The sequence below is a fragment of the Dermacentor silvarum genome, chromosome 7 (assembly GCF_013339745.2).
Source record: "Dermacentor silvarum isolate Dsil-2018 chromosome 7, BIME_Dsil_1.4, whole genome shotgun sequence".
Taxonomy (NCBI): domain Eukaryota; kingdom Metazoa; phylum Arthropoda; class Arachnida; order Ixodida; family Ixodidae; genus Dermacentor; species Dermacentor silvarum.
Genome location: NC_051160.1, coordinates 26,004,592 through 26,028,981, shown reverse-complemented (window position 1 = coordinate 26,028,981; position 24,390 = coordinate 26,004,592). Strand labels below are relative to the sequence as shown.

The 24,390-nt window shown below is 44.2% G+C and overlaps 2 protein-coding genes across 3 annotated transcripts in view; both read right to left on the bottom strand.

Annotated features, from left to right (window-relative positions):
- Positions 1-12,523, bottom strand: part of LOC125946863 (intermembrane lipid transfer protein VPS13B-like) — a 41,535-nt gene extending 29,012 nt beyond the window's left edge. Inside the window, exons 1-11 of the mRNA XM_049670967.1 lie at positions 12,391-12,523; positions 11,788-11,921; positions 10,438-10,551; positions 9,844-9,945; positions 8,499-8,573; positions 6,601-6,678; positions 5,330-5,485; positions 3,344-3,661; positions 2,164-2,356; positions 2,044-2,061; positions 322-547 (exon numbers count right to left, since the gene is read on the bottom strand). Coding sequence (XP_049526924.1) covers positions 322-547; positions 2,044-2,061; positions 2,164-2,356; positions 3,344-3,661; positions 5,330-5,485; positions 6,601-6,678; positions 8,499-8,573; positions 9,844-9,945; positions 10,438-10,551; positions 11,788-11,921; positions 12,391-12,523 — 1,547 coding nt within the window. The remainder of the gene's footprint in view (positions 1-321; positions 548-2,043; positions 2,062-2,163; positions 2,357-3,343; positions 3,662-5,329; positions 5,486-6,600; positions 6,679-8,498; positions 8,574-9,843; positions 9,946-10,437; positions 10,552-11,787; positions 11,922-12,390) is intronic.
- The window catches only part of LOC119457772 (intermembrane lipid transfer protein VPS13B-like), a 54,468-nt gene continuing 42,494 nt past the window's right edge, over positions 12,417-24,390 (bottom strand). Inside the window, exons 26-34 of one of the 2 annotated variants that reach the window (XM_049670435.1) lie at positions 22,851-23,068; positions 21,181-21,321; positions 20,775-20,991; positions 20,015-20,148; positions 18,332-18,588; positions 16,470-16,617; positions 16,057-16,217; positions 15,198-15,395; positions 12,417-12,554 (exon numbers count right to left, since the gene is read on the bottom strand). In XM_049670435.1, the coding sequence (XP_049526392.1) occupies positions 15,213-15,395; positions 16,057-16,217; positions 16,470-16,617; positions 18,332-18,588; positions 20,015-20,148; positions 20,775-20,991; positions 21,181-21,321; positions 22,851-23,068 (1,459 nt within the window). In that variant the 3' untranslated portion in view covers positions 12,417-12,554; positions 15,198-15,212. Of the gene's footprint in view, positions 12,558-15,197; positions 15,396-16,056; positions 16,218-16,469; positions 16,618-18,331; positions 18,589-20,014; positions 20,149-20,774; positions 20,992-21,180; positions 21,322-22,850; positions 23,069-24,390 lie in introns of both variants that reach the window. The other variant, XM_037719466.2, reaches the window with a different exon arrangement.

Genomic DNA, 24,390 nt, shown 5'->3' with positions numbered 1-24,390 from the left:
GCACGAAACCGTACCTTTCGTCGCCGACTCTCAAGTTCAACAAGATGGACCTTTCTTTTTTTCTTTTTCATTTAACTTTGCCTTTTCCGATTGCCCAATAATTAGGAAAACTTTGCGGCCCCTTTCGTGTAAGAAAAATCTGTCGGTCACTTGTACATTTTCATAAAAGGTCGAATTTAAGTATAATGAAAATTTGATAAAAGGAAGCAAATTGCCGATTTTACCGACTTGAATGAATGAATCAATCAATCAGTCAATCAATCAATCAATCAATCAATCAATCAACAAATAAATTAATTGAAGGTGCAGTAAAGCACTGACCTTGGGTTAGTAGAGGTGAAGAGCTGTGTGAGAACTCCCTTTTCCCACAGGTGGTCCACTTTGGCTGTTCGCTCAACGTCGTCATAGGGCCACTTCGCCGCGTGAGGGGAGCTGAAGCTCCACTCCGGACTGCGTAGCTTCCACAGGTCTTCCGGAGGTGTGGTGGAGATTTCATGGTCCAACGTCGGAGGCCTCAGCTCGAGCGCAGGAGACGAAACGCGCTTGCCTATGAACGTAGGTGATGTGGCCAGACAAAAGTTGTTGTTAGTGAACCTTGTAAATAGTTCAGTACAGGCTATAGCGCAGTTTCACCACAATGTGCATCTTTCTATACACTGTGTAGCATCTTCATCCTCATCGTGCACAAGAACCAGTCATGATTGCACCGCACATCTCATGGAGCTTGAGTCAAGAACAAAACATGCGCTCTCATTCTTGACGGGGTTGATCATCGCAGCCGTCGTGCCGCTCTCCATTTTCGCCTTCCCAAATAAATCTTGGTACAACGGCATGCCTCGATGGCCGCCGTTGCATCATACTCCTACAGCTGTATACAGGTTGAGCTTGAATGCAAACACAGAACCAGTGTTTTGCAATCTTTACTATTCTGTCTCCCATGCAAACAAATATATTTTGCGATCTTCTGCAAAGCGATGACTCACATAGCAATAACTCGACACATGATCTACTGGTCAATAAGTAAACAGAGAATGACATTACAGAGTTTTCAGGACATTGCTACTGCGATGGCGGTACTATCATCATCATCAGCCTATATTTATGTCCACTGCAAGATGAAGGCCTCTCCCTGTGATCTCCAATCATCCCTCTCTTGTGCTAGCTGATTCCAATTTGCGCCTGCCAACTTGTACTATAGTAATGTAGTAATGGTCATTAAAGTGCCTACAATGGCTACCACTGTGTCATTCCTGGCCTAGTTGTAGAACGCCCGCCTCGGCTGAGGGAGGTTGTGGGCTCGATTCCCACCGCCGCCGGGCACCCACTCGTTCAAATGAACACAAGCATACCCTGGCCTGGCGTTCGGCTTTCTTCAGGGGTGATACGCTTGGGAACGGAGCCTGCACCCTGAATTCCCGTCGAAATCCTCGTGAGCCCACACTGTACAAAAAAGGAGTCTGGTGGTCCCTCGACGCCCATTTCCCAATAGGTGGGTGTCCTTCCAAGCGTTTGGAACTCCCGTAGTTGCCGAGCACCAGGTTGGGTACGCAACTGTACCTATTTTACTGGTAGGTACCCAGCAGCAGCACTGTTCTGCCTCCCACAGCAGTGGCAGATGCTCGACTATTTCACCAAAGCTGTGGTGGGGACAAGGGGCACCCAGAGACCCTCGCAAGTCTCTAAAGGACCCCCTTCCGAGATGAGAACCCATATAAATAACCGAGCACTAGGTCATGGTACATCTCTATCCATTGGAAAAAACCAGTGGGTTTCTGGTGGCACCGGGATTCGAACCCACTACCTCCCGCGTACAGAGCAGATGCTCTACCATTTCACCACCGCTGCAGTAAGAGTAGACAATAAAATGTTGTGGAAAAGCCGGCAACTAAAATGGACACTATTTCCAATATCACCAAATAAATCAAATCAATCGCCACTACAAAACACCATATGTAGCATGCCACACCAGGTCTATGGGCATCGCAAAAACCGACACTGCTCCACAAATAAGCTAAGAAAGGATTCCAGGCAACAAATGCTTACTGGGTTGCTTCACAACATCTGCGAACAAACAGCAATGTAAAAGACCATGTAATTGAAATTCACATGCACGGCACTGAAAGTGGCTTCAGCACTTCAGCTGCTTTTCTTCAGAGCACCGACCTGGCCCAAGCTGAAAGGTGAGGCTGGACGGTAGCGGGTCCACAAGCAGAGGCCAGTCTTGGCCTCGGCCAGGCACCGAGAGTGACTGGTAGTGCTCGCCCGCGGCTTCGAAGCCCGTCCTTCCGTGGAGGTGAACCAGGAGGCTGCAGGGCAGGTGACTGCGCAGCACGTGAAGAGGCGCAAATGCCAGCACCTGCCAGTGTCCACAAGAAACAAGGAATGAGTGATATTTTGTGACAGTGGTAACACAAATATATATGCAATGCACAACGCAAGATTCACTCTCATTAAAAAGATGTCAAGAAGTGCAGTGATGAAAACTAAGAACACGGCCAACCTCCCACAAGCCTTCAATCCTTGGTACAGTGCCTAATATATTAAAGTTCGCAAACTCCATGATAGAAAACATAATGCAGATAACAGGTATATCATGTTACAATGACTCAGGAAGAATGCCTACATATAATACTATATTTATTTATTTATTTATTTATTTATTTATTTATTTACTGAGATACCCTAAGAGCCTTATGGGGAATTACATGGGGGGGGGGGGGGGGGGGCTACAGTGCAGGGCCTACAAGAAAATGCAAAAAAAAAAAAAAAAAGCTTAAAGGTGAGTGTTACCGACCAGAAGGTTTGCAGATGATCCAAAACAGCCAGCGAAACAATAGCACCATAGCTGGAGCTTTGCAGCCTCGTCAGTGTCTTGTGGTACCTGCAAAAATGTAAGGAGTGTTTAGCTCCCACCAGTATCACTTGGATTGTTGCACACCGCATTTTCGCGCGTATACTCAGTCACTAAATACAACCTGAAACCTCAATTAGAACCCTTGGAAAGATACTGTGTGTACACACCGCACAAATAACATGCAACAACATTCCGCTCATTACAGAGGCAGCTCACACTATTGTCGACACAAAGCAAGACTCTCAAAATAACCTCATTTTGTATATCTGTCATGAACGTTTTCTTTGAAGAACGTTGCTGCTCCATGATAAGGCAATGTTTGCCTTCAGATTCAGCTTCACAGTAGTAGTAGTACATTTTGCATTGCCATGAAGCCGCATATAAGTCCGTAGTTCGCATATAACCCGCATTCTGCTCATTTTCTGGTGTGGGTTATACAGGCAACAAAATGGTAATCACATCACAGGGCTTGACAAAACTGCCACAAACCTCAACAACTTTGGCCCAGTCCTTTGAGCTCATGGCGTCGAACACCACTTCACTGGACCAAGGCACTGCGTTCACCCTCGCCTGTCCGCTTGGTGTGGAAGCCTGCCTCCTGAGCGAGAAAGAGTGTAGCCTCCGAGGGTTGATGATGAGGCTCCTGCAGGCCTTGTCGCCAAGGTCGACCACCAGGGTACGAGTCTTCGGTGGCTGTGCAGATGGTGACTTGCTGTGTTCCTTGGTGGCATCAACCAGTAACCTCAGCTGCACTTGCAGGTCCGTCACTAAGTGGCTCCGGAGTGTGACTTGGCCGGAGATTATCACCTGCAGTTAAGCGTGAAAGAGGAATTCCGCTGCAGTACATGCCTCATGCATAACTCGTTTTGACGGTGGCAATACATTGTGTCGTTATATTGATTCAATGCTAAACACCTTGTCGTGGAACCCATCTCGCGCTCCTCTGCTTTTATGCAAATAGAGAGTTACCACATGAATAACCTACAACCACCTACCTCAGACTGTTTGTCCATGCGTGAAAACCTAGGATAAAAAGCTTACATTTTAGGGCCTGATTTGGATGATTAACTATCGAGTAATAATATATTAGTGGCTGCATTGCAGTTAGTGTTTCAACTAGGTTATTTGGTTCAACCGTGCAAGAAAATTAGCTTAGCCTGGCACCAGAAAATGCTTGTATGCACCTCTTGGAAGTATCTTATCTTCTTAACGAGTAAGGTATGCAGTATGGCAATGATTATTGTTCATAAATGGCATAGTGCAAAATACAGCAAATTAAGGCTGCGTGGCTGCAATCACAGAGAACAGAAAGAAGAAAAAATGGGGCAGCCTTTCAAAGGCATATTTGCGGAAAATTTTAAAGTCTTAGTTTATTGAAGTTACTCCAACTTACAACTATAACATGGCTGAGTACACAGAGCAGAGAGCAAGACGAAACAACACGAGCGCTACCTGTCCTGTGTATTGCGCTATTATATTCTGGGCAATGCTACACCAACTGTATGGCCCATGCCTTCTGCACCACTGAAACGTAAACACTATGTGCAAAAGACAACACAAATTCGTAGAAATACTGGAGCTGTGATAATGACACACCAGCAAAACAAAGGGCCCTTTGTAAATAATGGTGATGTTTCCCACACCACCTCAATGTCCTGTAGACATCTGCTTGGTGCAGATAGAATTACTGTGAAAAAGCAAGAAATCGCGTGCTACCACCCAGAAATAGAAACAAGCTTGTTTGCCACCACAATTTTTTATTATTTAAAATCGATATACCCATGTAGACTTGGCTGTAAAAATGTCATTCTAATCTCAAAATAATTATATTGTTCCTTTTCCGGAAGTTGTGCCTGGAGGTGCATGCAACTAATTATTTTAAAAAAGCATTATTTCCAAAAAGCACGTAGATTAAATAAAATAAAGGTTTTAGTCAACAGCCCAGTACCCCATTTTATTTATTTTATTTTATTTATCATGTACCCACAGTGCCTATCAGCATTACAGTGCCAGGGAATTTAGACATAGGAAGATAAAGCAGGTAAACACGACATGGCATGAGAGCTCATGAGTGCACTAATTTAGAGGCACCTAAACAGCGCACACACAGCTATCAACCAACTAGAAGTGAGAAGCAAACAAAATTTACACGTTAAGCATATTTTGCATTAAAAAAAAAAGACTATGTTTGTTTGTTTATTCATTTATTGATTGATTGGTTGATAGACTTACTCATTGTCCGGCTCCTGAGGCCACCACTGGCCGCCACACCGGCCCTTCGGCCAAGTTGGAGACCCCTGATCTAATCTTTTGGGTGCCAGTGTGTCATTATAAAATGCAAAAGGAAGTTGCATTTCCCCCCCTTTTTTTTTCTTTTTCCTTCTTTCTTGAATGCGACATAAGAAAATGAGCGCAGTGACACCTTCCGGAATGGTGCATGTTGCAATGCGCATTTATTTTCTGTTGTGCACTTGCCTGCATCTCGACCCCTTGTCCTTCTTGCATTCTGACCAGGACGGTAGACACCGCCGACGAACCAATGGGAAGTTCCACCGTAATTTCTTTGCCCTGGACCAGCGCAAAAGGGCTGCTCCATTTCCACTGCTGACTTTCGATTCCTAGATGCAGCATCTAGGAAGATAAAAGAATGCCGCACTATACCAATGCATGTCAATGTCATTACCAGTGACTAATCCACAGGACTAAATCAAATCATGAGGTATAACATCCTGAAGCAACTTCCAAGTTGCAAGATACAAAGTAGTGGGGGGTTCCGGACCAACTTCAACTACTGTACATCGGGTTCTTTAACATGCGCCTTACATGAGCATTACTGCATTCCACCTGCAATAGAATGTAACCCCTGCAGCTGGGAATCCAACCTGCAACCTCGTGCTTATCAGCAGAACGTCATACCCACCATGGCAGGTGAATCCACAGGACTAAATAGTATGCATTGATGTCGACAAAACAGAAAAATTTAGAGACACACTGCATTACAGTTAAAGCACAGTGATTTGCTTTGCCTTGTTTTACAACGGGGCCCAAATGTGCCAACATCCAAGGTTAGTTCAACTTTCAAGACGTTTTTAAACACGTTCCAATGTGAAAAGGCAAAACAGTGCATGCCCTTATTTTGTACCTTACAGAAGAAAGACACAGGCGTACTTCTGCTTATGTCGATGCAAAAAGTAGCTGGTACAGGGTAAAGCTCACATTAAACGTAAGTAGGCTGCTCGTCATTAATTATGCGCGCTGTACAGCTTCTGCTACATTCTTTATGCTTCCAAGCTTCAAGACAGTGGTCGAAGTGCTTCCCTTATCAATCTCTAAAACTGCAGACTCACAAGAGGCTCGGAATGTAGCACAGTGATTTTTACAGATACTTTTGAGGTGGCTTGCATACCTGCGGTGAAGTATAGGTGGATCACAATTTTCTGTAAAATGTTGCCATGCGGTAGTTAGACGTAACACAGATAAGCTAACATAAACAATCTAACTGGCTCAGCTGCAGTAAACAATGTGAGATAACGAATTGCAAACAGCAGACTAGAAATTCATTTCAATACCTATGTGCATACTCTCGGCAAATACTGAGCATCACAGGAAAATTTTTAGAAAATCTAGAGAGCAATACGAACAGTACAAACAATTGTTTAAAGTCATCTAGTTCACCTGCATTACCAAAGACAACACATTTTAAAGAACAGTGCGAACATGGATTTGGCAAAGCGTGAAGAGCTCACCAGTGGTGCCCTGGTGCTCTTCCACGTGTATGCATGCATGTACCCTGGTTGAAGCGATATCTTCTCCACAGTTCCAGCCTACGATGACAACAATAAGAAAAGAAACAAACAGATGCTGTCAATGACCCTCTTTTGTACCTTTGTTGGAAGTGGTGCCTCCAATGCTATGGCGTTAAACTTCATTTTGCTCAGTTTGTTTCACAACATTGCTGTACAAAAATACTTTTTTTAACAGCGGAGCTGTATAAGCCGACCGTTAGCCGTGCAGAGCAAACAGAAACTGTGGGCCAATCCTGGCAGTAATGCAGAAAGGGTCCAAGCGCGATGGCACATACATCGCGAAATAGCGAAGGTGTTTAAGCCTAGCCCAAATACGTGGCTAATACCTTGCAATAGCCAATCAATAGCTAATCGACAATCAATCAATAATCAATAAATTCCTGAAAATGCTGGGGATGACTTGGCAGTGCCTAGCCTAGCCCAATTACGTGGCCAATACCTTGCGATAGCCAATCAATAGGTAATCGACCAATAATCAATAAATTCTGGAAAATGCTGAGGATGACTTGGTAGTGCTAGGTGGTGATGAGCTCTGCTGTTTCTTTAGCCTTGCACCACTAGTGCAAAATACGCTAATTTTTAAATTATTTTTCATGCTTAACACACCCAGAGATATATGACCATGCTGGGCAATAAAATTTACAAGTGTTGGTACAGATGCAAGAAAGGCAACTGTAAGGCAATATTAATAGGCATTTTTTATCATTTCACCTAAGGTAGTGCTACCAGTGTTATGAAGAGAAATGGTGCAGCCTGATTTTGTTTCACGTTAATGAGGTGCATAAATAAACTTTTCCCTCAAGATAAATGCATCCAGAGGAACATTATCAGCTTGGGCACTTAGCAGACTGCCCTGACTATTGTTAGTACAGGTAAACACAAGAAAACAATGTGAAATGGTACAGCACCTACCCCGACACCATGTCGGTTCCTTTCTCACTAGTCTGAGCTTGTGTATCATCACCATTCACAAGGTTCGCTCTCTGCATGAAGCCAGTACACACCTCAAACCAAGATATTTGTGCAGGCAACTAGTTCTCTGCGCTCGTGAAAAAGGCTCAGTACACTCTGTTCAGTCCACCGTCAAGCACTAGGATGACAGCAGTATAAAAAAAAATGCATACCTATTTTTGGCCTCTAACAAGTGTGTTTGTACTATCATTATACGCTATTGCCTGTTCTTTCCTGCTTCTGTCACTTGTATGTTAATGACTCCAGTTAGCTCAATGCCAACAAAGAAGGGGTAACATAAATTAACCTGTCTGTTTGCCAAAATATCTCGGAGGAGATTCTATGCAGTCACACACTGCATAGGAAGCCTTGCATTCAGGCCTATAAATCAATGTATCGAAAATATAATGTTCTTGAAATAAAAAAAGGGCCATTATCATTCCATTATAACTTTGGGTTGATCAATTGGGCATTATTAGTAAAACAGGTGACTGACCAATGCCAAGCACACAAAGTTTGATGTTTTGTAATCTGTACAGATCCTAAAATGTCAAACTTTGCGTTTTTTGACAATGATCACACGCTTTCTTTTTACTAATAATGCTTCTAGCTGACCTGAGCTAGTTAGTGATTTACAATCTAGAGAAGTGCCATAACAAGGATAATGAAAAGGATGCAAAAATATAGCAATGTTATAATCTTATGCCTAGATTTGCTCTGTCCTTGTTGCAGTTAGTTGCATATTAATGACTATTAAATACGAGCTCCTACAATCAGGTGGCACTCTTTGCTTTTTAACACGGGGAGAACTTCTAAAGATGCTTACAGATGGGCAAGGCTACCAGAAGTTCACAGTCAATCAAAGCAAAATAGCACGGGAAACACACCTGACCAAAGCACACAGTGTCTGTTGTATTGTTGCATACAGCCACATAGCTGGGAAGAACGCCAGTGTGTGCGTCCTGAAACAAGAAAATAACAGTGGAATCACAACAGTGCGCTGTAAGCAGCGGGATTTGCCCACTAGGAGATGTGTTTTAGCAAGCAATGTCATCACGTTATACATTGTGGCCATTGGCATGCCTCACAAGTCAAAGGAAACTTGTGACTCTCAACAACTATGCACTTTGGTATAAGTAAAGTTATTCACGATAAACTCCAGCCTGTAATACTGGGCTTGACAGATAAGCATCCTCTTCGCACAACACACATTTAAGCAGTGAAAGAGCAGAGGATTACTGGAAATTTCAGCCCTCTGCAAAAAGCTTCGTGAGAGTGCACACAATAATGTTCTGTTACATGGTATTCAGGGCAAGTTCACAGTTTGATTCAGGTTCAGTTCCCAGAAAGATCATACACTTAAAGGGGCCACAACATGGTCGTCCCTATATTCAGTTTACCATTTAGCTGAAGTAACAATTGTAACAAGCTCAGATGGTAGAGCGACCTGCCCCGGAAAGGCGTTGGTCCCGGGTTCGAATCCTGGACCAGGACAAATTTTTACTCAGCTGCGAAGCGTTCTTTCTGAGAAATTCGTATGGGCTTCCTCTGGAGCTTTGTGCTAAATTCGGGTGGATGACAATTTTTCCCTTTCATGTTGCTTCCTCCACCTCGCGGGATTCCGCAGAAATGATTCGCCATTGTAACTGAAGATAGAGGGGTCAGTATGGCTATATACAGACACAAAAAGTGGGTTCTAAGCACACGTATTAAACTGAAACTTCAATATGAAATCACTGCCTCTAAGACCCTCCACCGACAGCAGCAACCATTTTGACATGACTTGCGTGACGTCAAGAAGTGCGGGGCCACATTCCGAGACTACGTGCGTGCTGTGACGGACTCTGCTTCGCTTCACACGTGTTGTCACCCAATGGTGCAGTAAAAGCGTTGCCTTTGCATTGCGCCCGCAAGTTTTTCCCTCGTGTGATAGAAACAGTAGAAACCAGAGAACACCTGGAGAGACTATCGCACATGTGAAAATCTTCTGATCTTGATCTTCTGCCTTGCTCATTGCTAGTAACCGCACTGCATATTATTTCTAGGTAATAACAAAAGATAACCCATGTTATTGAAACAATTCTCTGACAATTATGCTCCTACACACAAAATGCAAAGCAGGAAGAACTAAGGCCATGCTGCTTCTAAAAAACATTCAATATGTTATCTTCAAGACAAATTCAAGATAAATCTGAACTCTGTACAAAGCACAAAGAAAAAGCATCAACTAACCGGGCTCCAAAAGGAAGCTGCCGTGGAGAGAGTGTGCACAACAGGCTGGCTGATCCTGATAAAGCATGGGTCCAAGGATGCCTCGACTTCAATGCCAGGTTCCTGAGATTGAAAAAAAAATATAGTGTGCATATTTACGTTGTATTGATGGCGGAGAATCAAAACACATAAAAAAGTTTGAGTTGAAAATCTAACCATTTATTGGCCAAACTTGTGCCCAGAAAGGCGAGCACAATCTTTGGTCGTCAAATATAAACTCATAGGTCAAGTACGTCCACAATTTAAACATCACTGTTGTTTGTGCACATTCAAGAATGTACAACACCATTGACAATGCGCACACAATCTGATCCAACACGCCTCCTTTTCTATAGAATCAGCAAGAGCGTTCGAGAAATACTGCAGGCGCGTCCTGCACTGAGTGACAGCTCAATAATAGTGATCATCCGGTGAAAACAAACATTCAGAAAAAAGTAAAACTACATACATATGATGGTATGGAAATTAGGGAGTCATACATGGCTCAAATGAACTTTATATGAACTTTTTAAGATCTTTCTATGAACTTTCTCACAGCCAGGAATGTGAAATCACCTTGTTGACAGGCTGGCAGATGACGGCCGAGGCTTTGACACCCACAGAGTCGAGGACACCGAGGCGGGTAAGGTGAAGCAGTTCTGTGACATCGCATGACACGTACCCATTCACCTGGCAATAAAAAAATAAGAAAAAAAGATTTATTGTCATCACCAGATGCCAACAGATGAGAAGTACTGTGCGTGTGCGGGCTGAAAATGTGTGCCGAGAGCAAGTACACAGGTACCTTAAGGGCACTGTGAAAAGTTGGCAGAACAATGTGCAGGTACGCAAATAACCTGCACGGCACCACAACATCAAAATTAAATAAATTAAGTTCTGGGGTTTCACGTGGCAAAACCACAATCTGATTATGAGGCACGCCGTAGTGAGAAACTCCGGATTAATTTGGACCACCTGGAGTTCCATGTTGCGCATCCAATCCATGGTACCTTGGTGTTTTTGCATTTCGGCCCCATTGAAATTTCGGCCATCGTTGCCGGGATTCAATCCCCCAATCTATAGCACAACACCTATAGCCACTAGGCCACTACGGTGGGTCACTGCCATGGTGGCCCGCCGTGGTGACGCCCTGTAATTTACAAATAAGGTAGATTCATCACAGCACACAGAATACAGAAACCCCAGAAGGTCATCCTGAAAATGAATAGTTAACAATGTGGGTAGTATTAAATGAACTGCAATAATTTATTAATAGCTGACTTCAGTGACACATGTTCTAAATGTGCACGCACAAAAAAGGAAAAGTTTAGTTCTCTTAAACGTTTAAGCCGTACATCTGTACAGAAGTTGGAGGAATTAAAATTTTATGGCAACTTTTATTTCATGCGATAGGTGGCGTGAGAAAGCTTATAAATCGGTGTTACTCGGATGGTGTGCCGTCTCTCAAATTCCGACATTGCAGAATGGCGCAAGAAGCCTGCATGGTTTTTGAGTGATGCCTACAATGAGGAACTCCTAGCAAGCTCTGATTTAAAGGACTCTGTTCATAAAATAACCCACAGTAAACTTGTTTTCCCTAGTATACTGATTAACCCAATTAAAATAAATAATTAGCATAATTATAAATTCCTGCTTGACCTAATATTATTCAGGAATTCCTAAAATGTCTGCAACATATGACCAATAATTACACACTGAAATTGAAATCTACTAACGATGTTACTTCAACAGAAATTGATTTGATTCACCTTGGAAAAACCTTTGGCACACAGCGGGCAGAAATGCCCGAAACACCCGTCGCTCAAAGCCCTGTGCATCAGAGTTAACAGGCAAACAAAAGCCAGACTTCTGCATAGACTAGCCGTGACATGTCAACAGTGTGGAATGCAGGCAGCTATTGCCTACCCCGAGGTTTATGCGATGCTCCCAGCCGGTGTAGGAAAGGCACAAGTGGTCCATGGACACCACGGCAAAGTCGAGGTTGGCGGGGCTCGCCACTGCATGATCCAACTTGAATGGCCACAGCGCTGCTGAAGGAACTAGAACCAGCAGATGAGCCCGAAATAAGCCATTGGGAAACAACTCAACAACATATGTTGGCAGAAAAGATGACACAGTTCTGGTCACTTTAGTTTTAACCATCACAAAGGGTTAAAATAACCCAAATTATTACTGGCTCCTGAACAATTAACAAGAACAAGCAAGAATATGACGGAATACCGCAACAGTACCAAAGAATCTTCTTCCACAAAAGAAAAGTAAACACACTACAACTGTTACTTGCTTCAATTGCTTTAACACTCAAATTACAACCTCATTACACATCTAATGTAGTATGAAATGCCTGCCAACAGAAACTATGAAGAAACTATAAAAAATCAAGGAAAATGACTGCAGTTGCACATTTGGAAGCTCGAAGTCCCCACATGAACATGCCCCTGATGACATCACAGTGTATTCATCACAGTGTATTTGCTTTCCACGGTGCTATCACACATCAGAGCTCACCTTTCTGATCGGTCAGGACATTCAAGGTGACAACGCAGGCATCGAGGGCCACACTTGCTCTCAGACGGGGCACCAGCGCTGGGTCAAAGTGAGAGTCCACGCGCATGCAGGCGGCCAACGCCAAGGGAGACATGGCAGTTCCTGAAGTTGGCTCTTCATTGCCCCTGCTGACATTCCCATTGACAAAAAAGAAAAGACAGGTTCACAGCCTCAGTGCCTTATATTATCTTCTTGCAGAAACTTACAGCTTGTTGCAGCGATGTTAGATACGATGCACATTCCTACGAAGGACCATTGGCACATATTTTCAAAGATGTAGAAACTCTACTGCACGCTTCTCACACAAAAAATAAGAACAATATTTTAGCAAGCATGGAAGTTGATAAACACTTAACATATTTTATTATATACAGTTGATCCTGAAATGCTGAGCTTGGCATCGTCGATATTATCCTGATGTCATGGCACAGAGCAAAATTTCTTGATGTTGTGTAGCAATAAGGTAAGAGTGCTGTGCATGTTTCTCTTTGCTGTGCTTGTGTGTGGTAGCTGCAGTGATTTCAGGAACCGTAGCAAACGAATCTATCATGACTTCAAGAAGCATCTATCTCTCAAGTACCAAAACTGAAACTGGTTTGTAAAAACAAGCAAAATAATAAATAATTTAAAGTGCTCTGATGCTTGCTAGTATTTCTTCTTGGGTTCAGATGGGTTCCAACCTTCATTTAATGTAAAAAACTCATGAGCCATTCCACTTTGTGAAGGTGGATGACCAGCGAAGCTGTTTAGCACACGACACAGAGGTGACATAAAATGGGGATGCCGCATATAGTCCGGACTCCCGAGGAGCAACAATGAAGAGCGACAACAGGAACTGAGACGAGAATGCAATCGTTGCTGGGAGTGCGCACTACACATGGCCTCTCCATTACGATGAGAGAAGTGAAATTCAAAATGGGGAACGGCACCTTGTCTTATATACACACGCAACGGTGCCGCTGCCCCGGAAGAGTGGTAGGAAACTAGGCACGCAAGCAGTTGGAATGCCAACAAAGAGAGGGCGGTGCAAACATAGACATGGCCAATGCGGGTCATTCTTTTGGCCTAAGATCCAATCTTAGTATCTGTTGTTACTCTTGTTCCAGGGCCTCTTTGGGTCCTAGGTGTGACAAGGGTAGTTCAAGGGGACGTTAAAGGTCTCAGAGTCCACAAGGGTATGTCTCATTTCGGTTGGACCCTTTCTGCACTATCACCAGGATCGGTCCACATTTTTGCACATGCACACGAAAAATGCGCGGAAGCCTAGCCATAAACAGCTTTGCTGTAAAATACCAAGAATGTCATTACATCTTCTGAAAAGGACATGGAAGTCTTGTCTTATCGTAAATTCAGCTTGACAGACATTCACTGGATCAACGAAAACTAAGTAAAGGTCCCAGAACAGTTCGACATTTGTCAGGCACTTTATCAGCCAATGGAACTTTGTAGGGTTTGTCTTAGAAAGAGCCTTCAAGCCATGACCCACTTAAGAATTGTGTGGCCTGATTATCTTTCATTCTCACTCCACAGTGCCCCTCTTGCAAAATTCAAGGTGGAAAGTGAGATAGGGAAGAGCACACACTACCAACAAAAATTAGAAGTCCGCACTATTTCTCATCCCTCTTTCCGCTATTCTTATTGCATTTCGCGCACTACACCACTTGTTCTGTTTGAACCAACTAGCCCGCAACAAAATACCACTTTCTCGAGGAATTCTCTGAACATGCCAATGCCACACAACACACGACATGAGATGCGGGACGTTTATTGGGTATCATTGTTCTGAAATGCGAGAGAGTCCTAATATTGGAAAGGTGCAGAATACAGCCTGAAAGACATGCTTCTCATTTGCTACTCTACAGGGAGGGAAGGTAAAATGGTACAGATAGGAACAGAAGAGGCACATGATGGTAAGGGGTGAAAGTGATAATGGAACAAGTCTCCGATGTAGCACGCATGCGGTAGCAATGCTTTAGGCTAATGGAGAGCAGCTAGCATTGTCTCCGCAGCCTGCATTACTTGCACTGCTGTTTTAGCCACAGGCACATTCAAATTAGCAAGATACTGCTGCAAGGCACTCATCATTTGTGTCAGCATTGCCTTAATGTGACAGTCCAACACTGAGCTCTCAATGTGTAGTTGTTGTTCAGACTGAAGTTCAAAATTGCAGTTAACACATAAGAAAGGCCACTTTTGCGAGTCCAGTCTGATGCTGTTTACACTAGGCTGAGCTACTAGCAGACTATCTTCAGCCTTTGAGGTTTCCTCTTGCAGAGTAGACACCAACACAGGTGAAGGTTTCAAATTCGAAGGAGCATCCTTCTCTCTATTACAATGGGAATGCTTCCTCCCACGGCATATTGAAGCTGCTGCCTTGGTGTGGGTGCCCCACTAAGGAGCATATAGCATGCCTGCGGGATACAGGCCTCTGTGAGACCCTGTAAATAATTCTTGTGTTAGTGGATTTTGTGCGTGTGTATGTCTAAGTGTGTGTGTGTGTGCTTTGTATTCATTTCAATCCATTTGTTTCATCCCTCACCATCTCACCTGGAGTCACATGCCAAGCCTGTCACTAGTCTAACAGCTCCAGATGCCATTCAACTTTTCATTTCACTCAAAATCAACTGAACCATTCCACGGTAGAACAGGAGCCTCAAACACTCAGCGTTTCCAATTATTCTTCCTAAACACTGGCTGAGCCTAGCGCTGCTTAGCTTTGGTGATTTCACGACTGCTAACTGCAGGCACAAACAAAATGCACACCAGACCTTGTAGCTGGCTGCTCAGGAGGAAGGATGACAACCCTCCAAGTGTCCGCAACTGCCACAGGCGGCGGCTGATCCCCGAAGAACGCCAAGTGCCGGCAGCTCCAGAAAGCATGGCTCACTCTCTGACAACTCAAACTGTTGGCACGTCACAAAGATCTCTTGGCAGGGGTCCCAGTACTGAAGGTTGCATTGCAACGCCTGAAGCAAAGAGCCGGAGAAAAGCCAAAACAACAAATGCCATAAACCATCGTTATAAAGAGACATGCTTGTACTTTTGCACCTTCAGAATGCTAAGAGTTCATACAATCAATTCGTATACATTGCAGAGCTCTTGAACTGCACTGTCAGCACCATAGATAAAGTGCAACAAGCTAGCAAACAGAAGAGGTACCACCATTGAGTTCAGCAGAAAAATGCAATAAGGTCAGCCAAATTGCATTCTTTTTTGATAATTGATTGTTTTTTGATTATCAGCAGTTGAAAATTGACCTGTTTATAAATTATGTAAGACATGTTGCATTATGGGAGTTGATACAATGTTCTCAAAGTGACAGTGCCAATCCTGTTCTTATGTCATTTCCTTACATACAATGGCTTTCTTTTTGGCAAACTGACGTATTGGACATATGAAACATCAATCTATCACTTCAGTTTGGCTTAATATTTGCCTTTAGTGTTCCTTCGAATGCTAGTTTATCATTTGCGTCATAAATTGTAGCAAAGCTGGTATAAATGACACCTTTCTTATGATCTCGATGGTCTTTCCTCAAGAACGGTGCAACACTTCTCTCTGCAGCATACAGCACAAGTTCTCCTTCGAATGAACTTTTTATGAGCCATAACTCCCCACTGTACTTACCGGAGGAGGGGAAATGCCCATGGTCACCGTCGATGAGAACGGCACGGGATAGACGTCGACCCGAGTCAAAACTCGTGGCTCAGGGTAGCGCCAAGTCATCACGCCAGCGTCCCCATTTTTCAGTGGCCGCCGGAAGACAATCTCATTTGGGTTGGGAGTGCCTACAATGTGAGATCCAGGGAGCAAACAACACGCAGCATCGCTAGAGTTAAGCAAGGCTTGGGACAGGGCTAGTCGGTATTCTATAATAAGCAGAGTTGAAACGCAAAAAGGAAATCCCTTGTGTATATATAATCACGCTTTTTCACTCAGTAAAATTTAGTCGGAAGTTAGCATTTGTCCACGTCTGTCCTGGTTGACCCCTTCTTCGTTTTACATTTAAGCTCTATCAAATGCTAGAATTAAAAACTTGCCGTCATCTTGGATGTACTGGAAGCTGCCGTTGCGGAGGTCATCGCACCAAGATTTTCCCTGAGGTCCCTTGGGAGCGGTAGTAGCTGCTTTCTGCGGAGTTTTCCCTTTGCCATGGGGCGCTATTTTCTCAAGGCGTTCTGCCACAGACTGAAAAAATAAATTATAAGTGAATATACTCGGGGCCCGCCTACATTACAGAGCCACATAGATAAAAAGGGTGAACTAATCAACCCAGCTTTGTTACTAACGATATAATGATGGCTATGGGCACAAAAATGTCAAATTATGATATACTAGAAGGTGAGTTAGGAATACAGCACAACTATGTCGTACACTACAGTCGAACCCGGGTATATTGAACTCGCCAAAAAACATTTATTAGTTCGATATATGGCATAATTCGATATAGGCCCGCTATAGGATTTGATGACGCAAAGGCACATACCAATAAGAAAAGTACTTTATTAATATGGTGGCTTACTTGCGTGCCCTACTTTGGAACAAAATATTCCTGGATTTTCTTCTGTTTCAACGATTTCGCTGCCTGCGACAGCACGCACGCCTCTACGTTGTCCAACGAGTCTGAGCAGCTGAGGCCGCAACCTTCTATATTCACACAATAGCGCCGGACCAACGCAAGTGCACTAATCACTTCGGAGGATGTAGGCAACGGGCCATCGTCAATTTCCTTATTGCTGTCGCTTTGGCTCGTGGTCGGCACGACGTCTGCAACGTAGTCCTCATCTTGTAGCTGGCCCATGATGGCAAATTCTTGTAGCTGACCCATGATGGCCCATGATGGCGAACGGCAAATTCTGCCTCTGACAGCGCCATGATGACAGCGCGCCAAGAAAGTTCACAGAGCGCCAACAGGCAACACCACCAGCACGGACCACGCAGAATGAGGACTCGAGGAAAAGAGGCAGCAGCAGGCACACAAGCATAAAGAAAGAAAAAATGGCGCTCACGTGTACCGCCACCGCACCTCGGAGAAAGCACGACGGCCTCTGATTGGCTGTAAGTGCTGCGAGCAGGCCAGGATCATTTTTTGCAGGGAGGTGTTCGCCCGTGCTCAGCCGGGTCTAAACCACTTTTGCTAGGGTGGCGCCGGCAGTTTTCCACGCCATCGTGAGGGAAAGCCAACTTGCTGGAGCACTTTTGAGGCACATGGAGTTTGATATATCGGTTGTCGTTGCTATTTTTGTTCGATGTAACAGTAACTTTTGCTATATATTCTCCATGTAAATTTACCGTGTTTAGAAATTGTTCGATATACGGGATAATTTGATATAAACAGGTTCGATATAGTCGGGCTCGACTGTATTACACAGAGCATTCATGGAGTTACTGAAGTGCTGAATTGCAACTGCGGACAGCACTCCATTGCAACTATGGACGCAAAAAAAGTTATCTCCACCTTCAGATATGCATGGTAAGGCTAAATTATGTTTGTTCCAAATTCCATGCATCTAATGCTTATAAGTAAAAAATGCATGGTAAGGCTAAATTATGTTTGTTCCAAATTCTATGCATCTAATGCTCATAAGTAAAAAGGCTTGTGCTCAACACTAACGGCCACGTATCCTTGTAGGTAACATGCATTATATTTTCACGCCCTTTAACTAGCTGCTGCATACAACTTGCACCTCCAGTCACAACCCTATGAAAAAGGCAAAAAAAAAAAAAAAAAAAATGTCTAGGCATAGAGTCCACACAAGTAATAGCACACAATTTGCAGATAGCCCACACGTCAAGGTCAGTACTCAAACTTTTAGATGTTTAGCACAGGACATACACATATAGTATGCGTTGTGATCAAGAGTCCATCAAGAAACATACAAGTCACTCATTCAGGACTTACAGCCACAAGGTGCATTGTGTGGTGAGCTGCCATCACACAATGCAGCAACTGCGAGGGCCCAACGCTCAGTGGAAGCATGTCGCAGTGAACTCTCAGGACACTGTGTGCTGTTGGGAGACCGGAGAGATGCTCCCAGAAGCTGTCGGCCCACACGACAAAGGTTGATGGTCCCGCCAAAGCCATGCACTGCTGATCGACAAGAGCATAGAGCTGAAGCGATGATAGCGTACTTCTGCTTTCAATGGTTGACGGAACACCTGCGAGGGCAATGCCACGTCCGGAGTCAGGAACTGATAAATAAAACGAAGCCGCTCAACAACTCCACAAGCTTTAGGGCGAAGAAATATTTGAGCAGAAACCATCAATGATGATTGTCAACAGAAGCGAATAGCTGAAAACTTGTACTATAAAGCTATTCGCTTAATCACAGGAATGATGCCCTTGATGATGTACATTTGCTGTAGTGAGGATATTTAGGTAGCATTTGTTGTTTCATTGCATAATTCCGCAGAGAACAGAGCAGTTACCCAGCACATCTGTAGCGGTGACATAGGTATACAGCATGTGCGTCTCAAGGAGCTATAATAGTCTTGGTTCAACGACAAACTCAGCGAGCCCATGCGTCTTTCGCATCGTTCAACTTTCGAACGCAAACCACCGACCACAAAAACCGGCAAAAGAGCCAAAGAAAGCTATTCACTTTAAAACACAAAAACCATAGAGTGAAGAAAAATAATAAAACTTGCCCAGCACCTCCACTAGGATTCAAACTCATGCGCCTATGGCAATGTGCAATCGGACACAGGTCGTGCTAACCACTGTGCTATTATTGGTAATTTGTGCAGGGTTTTGCACACAACACATACTCTAAGAGTGGTGGCATTTGTGCATGCATTTCGGAGGCTGCAAATCAGTTCTGTGAAATTCCGCAAGGTGGAGGAAGGTTCATGAAATGAAAAATTGACACCCACCCGTATGTAGCACAGCTCTACGAAGGTCCCGGGTTCAAATCCCGGAGTAGGACAAATTTTTCTTTAACTACGAAGCTTTGTTTCTGAGATACCCGCAGTGGGTTTCCTTTGTAGCTTTGTGTTACATACGGGTGGATGTCAATTTTTTCCTTTCATTTCGGAGGCTACAACAGGAAATACTGTAGTGGACAAGGACGAACACTGTGCACATTGCAAAGAAGTTGTTCTTGACAAGATGACTGGCGTCTGCTGTGAGAGTCTGATGCACACTCTTTGCACAGCCTGCACATGACACTGCCTGCGTTTGGGACCAAAACATTGTGTGTCATAATACTGAACCAATAAATTTATACAAACAAATGTGATTTGATGCAACATCAGTTCCATCTGCTGTACTTCTAATAAATTATGAAGGTGTTCAGAATAAGACACCTGTGGGTAAAATGCCAGTTCGCTACGAAAAGTGCAGAGTGATACAACATGGCACTGTCGACTGTGACAACTTGATGCTGCCGCAGTAAACGAGTTTAGAGCCGAAGGAATTGCTGAAGTCTGTTGATTTTTTTTTTTAGCCTTACGGACATCATGCACACTTTTTGAATGCAGAATGCAGCTCTTTTTCCTTGGAACTTCATGAGCAGCAATGATGGCACATTCATTCCCAGCTCTAGGCATTCCAAATTCCACGAAGCGTGAGAAGAGGAGAACTGACCTTCGGAGGAGCACAGGATTTCCAAGTTGGAGGCGTGGCCTTCCAAGGCCAGCACCATTTTAAAGCTCTGGTGGTGCTGTGCAGGAACATCCAGGGACAAGACGAGCTGGTCCATCTCCAGTTTTGTTGACAGCCTGCACAATACACATTTCCACATTGCACTGATGAACATTTCCACAGTTAGTCCATGTCAAGGAATGGTTATGCACTGAAAGTTCCTTATATTTCATAAATTTAGAACTAAGTGTCCTCTGTTCTCTTCAAAGAAGCCAATGGTAGTTGTAACCGAGGAAAACGAAGCTCAAATCAAATTGTGGGGTTTGATAACCCAAAACAACACACAAGCTATGAGAGAACACTGTGGTGGGGAGGATCTAGAATAGCTATATCTGTGGGTTCCTTATTCTGCACATAAATCTAAATACACAAGCATTTTTGCATTCCGCCCTCACCAGAATGCAGACTCAATGGCTGAGAATTGAACCTGTGACCTTGTGCTCAGTGGCAGCATACCATAGCCATGATGGCTCAAAGCAAAGGTCAAGAAACAATCCACGGAACAATTCTAACAAAAAAACTCAAGCTCTGTATCTTTCTGCTACAGGGGGCTCTTCTATCCAAATTAACTGTTGTCTTTTAGACCTCCATAAACACTGCCGTGCCAAACATAATTTTTGTGGGCAACCAATACATTAAAAAATGTAGGCTTTCAAGGTGGTTCTATGTGAATGCCACTGGGTGCAACGTCGGCACAACTGACCTCCATTCACTGGAAGACGCAACGAGAGCCTCCACGACTTCAGTCCGTGCGCCTTTGGTCTCGGTGCTCACAGGCCTGTCCTGACAAACTGCGCTGGAACAGCCCTGGATATGCGACCACTGACGCGAGGCAAGCTCTGCAAACTGCAGGGCTTGGTCCAGCTTGGATGCGCTCAGGTTCACCCTCAGAGGCCGGCCAACCTTCACACACAAAGTCACTGCAGGAAGTGCAAGAAACGAGGTTAAAGCTTTTGGAACAGGCACTTACTTAAATTTGCAGGTTCCAGTAATGCATTGGTTCTTAATGTATGTCCAAAATGATAATTACAACATGCTCTCCACATCTGATGTGTCCATACTGAAGTACAAACATGTGCAAAAGCCAAGAGTGGCAAGAGTGACCTCACCCTGAGGCATGAGGAAGCCATGGAGTGAGAGTGTGAAGAGGGACGGTGGAATCCCAGTCTTGGGATGCGGCTCCCCAGGTTTTGTCTCCAGCCAGGGTTCCACAAACGTGCCAGGACTGGCCAGCTCCGACAGGCAGCGACCTGCATGAACCATTGGGATTGACAGGGCTCCCAAAGCAATGCGGTGGCTATGAGAGGCGCCTTAGTGGAAGGCCCACGATTATTTTTGTCACCTAGAGTTCTTCCTACGTGGACTAAAACCTATACACTCCATACCATACATAGCGGGCAACACTCCAGAAGGTAGAGCGACTTTTCGCACCAGCCACAATCATGACCAAAATACAGTGCATGCTACGTGAAAGACAGACATAGAGGGGTGTTAGGTAATTTAGCGTAACATTGCCTTTTTAAGTTACAGCAGCAATTAATATGACATCATCACATAAAAGATGTCATGCAACTAGACCTATTCACTACAGAACAAGCAAAATGCACCTTGGTACGACCACACTATGTGCACAGCCTCTATAGCGTACCACCTGCGCTTGCGACAAAAGCCTGGTGCGTCACACTGTGGAAGCAAGAAATGTTTTTATAAACAATACACGATTTGACACAACATTAGTTCTATCTGCTGTACTCCTAACAAATTAGGAAGTTGTTCAAAATAAGACTTCAGAGATGAAAAGCCAGTACACTATGAAATACCGTATTTTTCCACGTATAACCCGCCACCGCGTATAATACGCACCCCCAATTATAACAGCCGGGAAGGATAAAAAAATATCCGCGCGTATAACCCGCGGAAATAACTGCATGCAACAATGCTCAAATATTTGCAAAAACACTCCATCCACGGATGCACAACTCGTCCGCGTAGTATCGTCGGCCAGCGGCTCTGTTCCACTCTCTTCGGCGATGCTGATTAAGCTGGATTCATATACGACGGACGTGATCGCGGAAGAATCAATCACGTGACATCTGACGTGAATCGGATCGCTTAGCAGGCGCAGCTAGCATTCACGTGACAGAGAATGACAGTGCGGCCGGAGCAGCCGGAGCATGAACAACGGCGATTTCTCTCTCCGACGTACCGCAAAGCGCTTCGCGTGGACCGAGGGAGCGCCATGGGAACGGGTGACGTATGTACGAGTTCGCCGGCGCCGCGTGCACTATTCGCAAAATGCCGACCCGTAAAGAGGAGGAGAATGGACGACCATGAAGGAGGGGAGAAGGGAGCTTCAACACGCGGTGGTGGGGAGAGATAACGAAACTAGGAGATAACGAAACTAAATGGCAGAGAACTTTGCCCTGAGGTGTAGCCACACCGCCAAGAAAAATTTGCGTATAACCCTCACCCCAACTTTACTGTTAACGTTTTACAATTTTTGGTGCGGGTTATACGCGCGAAAATATGGTAAACCGAGTTATACAGTTCGAGAGCTGAACACATTGAATTGCTCCAGCAGAGTTGCCTTCTACGATCGGATCAGACAGTTTTACGTGTTGACTCATGGACGATAAGATTGCAAACCCACAACTGCAATTTCTGCACGATGAGCGTGTCCACGCGTTTGTTTAAATACACATCTACGCTGCAGAGTAAACTGCACTAAAAGAAAAAGAGAAAGGAATATCAGATGCTGAAGTAAGAACAACGAAACTACCTGCTGCCCGGAACCCAGTTGGCACGCCGCCGACCTGTATGTCGAAGCATGACATTTCAGCTCGCTGTTCCGTAGAAGAGCATGTCAGGAAAGCGTGGGGCTGCAGCACAACCAGGCGGGCCAGTGGAACCACCTTGCCACTGCCTCGTGTGGTCTGGTGAGAACCTGTAGCGACATCGTCACCAGTACGGCTGTCCGAGTCCTCTGAGGCGTCGTACCTGCAATGACCATGTAAGCCGCATTGATGTGAACACTGAAGCATCGCAGCTTGAGAACTCACCAGGACAGTGGTAACACGTAGAACAAAATACTCTTTGTCAGCACAATTCAAGGGAAGAACTGTGCTTATAGAGAGGTTAGCCAAGTTCTGACCTAATATATTTTAATGAAGCTGCCTAATGAACACAAAAATACACAAATGCAGTCACTGCATTGGTTTCTTTGGTAAGTATTATAAAGTTTTATCTAATAACGACCTAGCTATAGGTACATCATTCTTGCCAGACATGCAGCCAATGGTCTCCTCACTTCTAACAACACTAATGCATTTTATCACTCTTTGTGTCAATGCTGCTTGAAAATGCTCCTTAACACTGAAACTGAGAAGTCTGGCCATCCTGCCTCAGTTTCAAAGCATAGTTCAAATAGCGGCCTCCAATTAGCTATATTAATTAGCAAACTACTAGCTTCTTGTTCTTCCTTTTTTTCTGTCTGATCAAATAAATACTGAACTAAGCAACCTCATTGCAATTCTCTGCCAAGTACAGTACACTTCTGTTAATTCGAATCAGGTTAATTTGATTTTTCGTTTAATTCTATCCCAACTGAAGGTCCTACCCAGTGCCTATACATTTATATGGGACCACCAAAATTTCGTCATATCAATCCTGAAATTAGCCTTTGCCGGATAATTAGAACTTGGTAGGTCATCACACACACGCCCGACCCCAATGATGACTGCAGTCGTGACTCCAATAGTGATGGCGTACGTCTTGGTGGCAGTTAGGTTACAGTGAATGTGTCAAACATACGTCATTTCCTGTTGAAACACCTACTTCAGCTTGCCTCAGGAAGATATCAATGAGAAAGCAGTCACTCACAATCAATTACTACAGTATTTATCCAATTCTAACGTGAGCCTTTTCTTCTTTCCAATAAAATTTGTCCAAAGGTTGCCTTGGCGGTGCAATCTGATAACAAAGCAAAACCACATTAGTGGTGTTCAATCGTCAGAGCCAGTCTAGCCAGCATCATTGCCATCACAAGATGGCGACCACGGATGGCGACAGAACAAGTTTTCTCGCATAGCGTGACGATGACGACGCCATGCTTGCAGTCTGATTATGAAACCACATTCAAGCGATAAGTTATTTTACATGCTAAGCTAGTGACAACAAGTCTCGCCATGTGTTCTTGGCATTCCAGAGAATCGCATGTGTTGCAGGACGAACTAGCGAAACAGTTAGCCTAGGGGTGGGCCACAATCCCATTTGCAATTGTTGCAGAGTTATCAGAAAAGTTATCAGAACCCACGACAATG